Source organism: Macadamia integrifolia, chromosome 11 (assembly GCF_013358625.1).
Source record: "Macadamia integrifolia cultivar HAES 741 chromosome 11, SCU_Mint_v3, whole genome shotgun sequence".
NCBI lineage: Eukaryota > Viridiplantae > Streptophyta > Magnoliopsida > Proteales > Proteaceae > Macadamia > Macadamia integrifolia.
In genome coordinates this window covers 30,168,451-30,173,058 of record NC_056567.1, presented here as the reverse complement: position 1 = coordinate 30,173,058, position 4,608 = coordinate 30,168,451, and the positions used below count along the sequence as shown (strand labels likewise).

Below are 4,608 nucleotides of genomic sequence, written 5' to 3'. Positions count from 1 at the left end.
ATCCTCTAATACATATAGCATACAGGGTAAGCTTTTGAATGGAGAAGAAGTTGCTGTGAAGAGGCTTTCTAGAAATTCTGGACAAGGTGAACTAGAATTTAAGAATGAGGTGGTGTTATTGGCCAAGTTGCAGCATAGGAATCTTGTTCGGCTCCTCGGCTTCAGCTTAGAAGGAGAAGAAAAGCTCCTAATCTATGAATTCTTACCAAATACAAGCCTCGATCACTTCATATTTGGTTGGAAGAATCTGTCTTGGCTTCTCTTTCAATTGCACGTCTTCCTATTTTTTTAGATTCTTGGCTAAAGAAAAATAGAAAATATTGTCTATTTTTCTGATGCAATGTAGAAACCCATAAAGACGTTTCTTGCTTGAGAAGTGTACCTTTGATTTTACAAACGATAATCAATATAGAACCTATGAGAGATTTCTATTTCAAAGAAATTTCTGCATACATCACTTAAAGCATAAAACTTAGCTATGTGATCCAGTTAATTCTTTTTGTTTGAAAATTGCATATTAATTGTTACGATAATGATTACTCTTTAATACCTGAATACTGATTTGAACATTTTATGTGTGAACATGTAGATCCAATCAAACGTGCACAATTGGATTGGGAAATACGTCACAAAATTATTAAAGGGATTGCTCGAGGGCTTCTCTATCTTCATGAAGATTCTCGACTTAGGATTATACATCGAGATCTCAAAGCAAGCAATGTTTTGTTAGATAAGGAGATGAACCCAAAAATTTCAGATTTTGGCATGGCAAGGCTTTTTGTAGTTGATCAAACTCAGAATACCAACAGGGTTGTCGGAACATAGTATGTGAACATTCCATGAACCTATTGATCTTATCTATCATTCTAGAATTTTCTAAATGTCCAAGAAATAGACAAGACATTCTTCAGTTATTCTAGATGGAGGTGAACAAGACTAGAATAATTTCATCAAAAAAAAAAAAAGAACCATATTTTTGAATAGGAATTAAGCATTTTTATATTGCATTTTACTTAGTTTTCTACTTAATATGATAATTAGTTTTCTATTTAATATGATAATATAGTTTGTTTGTCCAAATTTTTAAATATATAATTCATTGAATATGAACTGAAAACATAGGGAAAAAAAAATCTACGTACTATTATAACTAACTGTGTTGAGATGGAATGCAGTGGATATATGGCTCCAGAGTATGCAAGGAATGGGTTCTTCTCAGTCAAGTCAGATGTCTTTAGCTTTGGTGTCCTACTTTTAGAAATTATGAGCGGTCAGAAGAACAACAGCTTTTATCAATTGGAGCAGAATGAGGACCTTCTTAGCTATGTAAGTTCTTACTTTAGATCTAATATACTTTCTTTTATAAGCGACTACCACTACCACTATTGCTAGTAGTAGAAGGGAATTCTTGATTTAACCTACCTAGCTGCATTATCCCAACGGTTTGAGCTACCTAATATAAATCACTTACACTTCATCTTTCTTAGGGTAGGACATCTCAAACAACTCACCTAATGAAACTTTGAAAGAATAAAACTCAAAATAAATAAATAAAAGACATCACGAAGCAACAACTTCTCTTGTCAATGATCCACAAAAACTAGGTCTATGTTTGGTACATACTCTTGAAATAAATTCTAGGTTGGGAGTGCATTCTGAGACCCAGTTCTTCTCTATCTTTTTACTTCAGAATTCATCCTAAACCCAGAATCTATTTCGAGAACACATACTGAACACAGCTGTAAGCTTATGGATCAATATGTAATGTATGGAAAAAGAAACACCCATTGCATTAGCTAGAAGGGAGAGGGGATAGAATACAAGGGGGGCAAGGAAAGAGTACACGTGTCAATGATGAAGAATGATACCCAAGTACCCACAGCTTAGTATGTCTGGGTGTAAAATAAAAATCTACAACAGATGCCCAAATCCCCTTCAAGGTGCAATGGTGTACATGAGTGAATCCCATTTTGGAAGCACGTTGTGGTGCCTCTGTAGTTGCCAAACATTCACCATCAATGGATTCCAGTTGGAAATATTCCATTATGAGATGAAACTAACTAAAACTTGAACATGATCTGATCGAACCATTCAATGCTGCATAATTCGTAAGTTCTAAGTACATAATGAAAAATATGTGATTCATATGCTTGCAGACATGGAGAACTTGGAAGGAAGATAGGGCTGTGGAGTTGATAGATACAACTTTGAGAGAAAATTGTTCGATAAGTGAAATGACGCGATGCATTCATATTGGACTGCTATGTGTTCAAGAAAATGTTGCTGACAGACCCACCATGGCATCAGTTGATCTCATGTTCAATAGCTCATCCATCATCCCCCCAATACCATCATCACCACCTGCCTTTTATGTTTATAACAGAGGGGAGGAAGACAAATCTATCTCAAAGAATGATTCATGTGTAACAGAGCAAGTTCCATCTACCAATGAGGCATCTATTACTGAGATGTACCCTCGGTGAGATATAGTAGGAGAGTAGTTCATAAAAAGAAAGGATGAAATCACTAGTTATTAGAGCCTGATTATTTTTAATATAATTATTAAATTCAATGGCATGAAATGAGAATATAATTCTTACATATAAATTAGACTTTTGACTCTTAGACATATTGTTTCATATGTATATGATTAGAAATTCTAATTTAAACTAGATAGTCAGTACAGAGAAAGTCCTAAACTTTGATTACCTGTAATAAGATCATTGCCTGTACCCAAACAAAAAATAAAACAGATTATGCTCTGTAGCCTTCTCCTTGGCAGCATCAAAATATCGTGGTTTGCCTTAAATGCAGAAAGAACATTTACAGCAGAAATTGATCTTGCGTCCACGCCAATACTCTCCTGCATCACCCAAATAGAAAACATTGATGTTGGGGCACCTGAAACAAACAATTCTAGTTAAAAAATACGTAGGCACAAATCGTTAGAAAGGAAAGGAGGGAGACGAAGAGATTGTAGTTATTATAAGAATATTCTCTATTATTGTCTCATATACCAATTAGGTAATTGACCGATACTAATCTCATAGAATTGTATTCCAAATCGAAAACCTACTCCTCGTCAAATTAGGGAAAAGAGTCGTACCCTATTTGCACACCTTGATGGGAGGGTGCAAAACTTTATTTAATAGGACTCTAGGTCCTCCTCCTACTCTAATGTCAATCTCATTATTGGTTCCATCACCAAGAGAGCATTAAGAGAGCTAGTGGGAGAAACCTAGAAGATCCATTGTGTTCGTGATTGGGATTATAGGAATAAAAATACAGGAAGAATATAATGGCGGTAAATTCTTCACAGTCGATGGTGAACGGTATGCGTCGACCCTTATAATATAATTTTGTGATTCAATGATTGTATGGCAAGATCATATATGTTGTTATTAGTAGGAATAACATCCTTCAAGTGGTATCAAAGTTTCATGGTTACGCCAATGCGTTCTTAAATCACATGGAGAGTACTGTTCATGAATAGTATTTAGTATGAACAATACCCATTTTATGCTAAAGTAGGTGGGTGAGATTCGATTCGGTTCATTAGTGCCGATATTGTTCATGACACTGTTCATGAACAGTTCCGATTACTGTTCACGACATTGTTCATGAACAGTGCCGATTACTGTTCATGACAGTACTCGACCCATATTATGTTTGTATGATCTGATTGATTGAATCGGCTTGAATATGATGAATTGTATTAATTTTGATATTAATCCATATGATTCATGACTAATAGTATACAAACAATTGCATAATCTTCTTTATGTTATTTGCATGGGACTCACAAGTATTGAAAAGATTTAAACTCTAATTGTAAATTAGGGGTTATTTGTTATACTTTACCTAAGGGTTTATTTTGTATAAGGCACCCTACTTAAAAAAAAAAAAAAAAAAAAAAAAACCCATATGTGGGGTTTAATAAACTAAACCCATTATGAAAGTTCATATCATGGGATTTAATGAAATAAACCCATTATGTAAGCCCATCTTCTCTTTATGCCTTATTTCTGATTCTAATCATAATAGATATGGTTTCTTTGTACTCTCTACTTAAGTTTGTACATATTTCATGGATTGTACATCTATTTCTACTTATGCTCTATATTACCAACTGAATTTCTATGTTTTTTTAGAATACTTTTATGGTAGAAATAGATAGAAATAGATGTTGTCTATGTCTATATGAATTATTTTAGAATACCTATGATATTTGGATGACAATTTATGTTAAATTTAAATTGAAAGTGTATAATTCTCAATTTTAAATGCGTTTGGGGCATCAATGATTATGTGATTAAGTTGAATGGGAGTATCCATAGGTACACATTTTTCTTGATCACAATAATTATATATGTTGGCCTTAAATATAATCGTATCACACATTCAATTTAAATTTCAAACTTTAGGGTCTTATGATGATCTGTAACGGTCAAGATAGAATGGGAATATCCACAGGTATACATTCTTGATTGACTGCGTTGATCTATATATGATAGTTTAACAGTTAAATGGGATGAGAATATCCACAGGTATACATCTTATTTGACCATTTTGATGACTTAAATATTTTACCCTAATGATGTCTTCCAT

General features: G+C 33.6%; 1 protein-coding gene across 1 annotated transcript in view; it reads left to right on the top strand.

The window, feature by feature from the left end:
- LOC122093076 (cysteine-rich receptor-like protein kinase 10) overlaps positions 1–2,887 on the top strand; it is a 2,996-nt gene extending 109 nt beyond the window's left edge. Inside the window, exons 2-5 of the mRNA XM_042663330.1 lie at positions 26–236; positions 590–824; positions 1,176–1,326; positions 2,157–2,887. Of these exons, the coding sequence (XP_042519264.1) occupies positions 26–236; positions 590–824; positions 1,176–1,326; positions 2,157–2,483 (924 nt within the window). The 3' untranslated portion in view covers positions 2,484–2,887. The remainder of the gene's footprint in view (positions 1–25; positions 237–589; positions 825–1,175; positions 1,327–2,156) is intronic.
- The last annotated feature ends 1,721 nt before the right edge of the window (positions 2,888–4,608 follow it).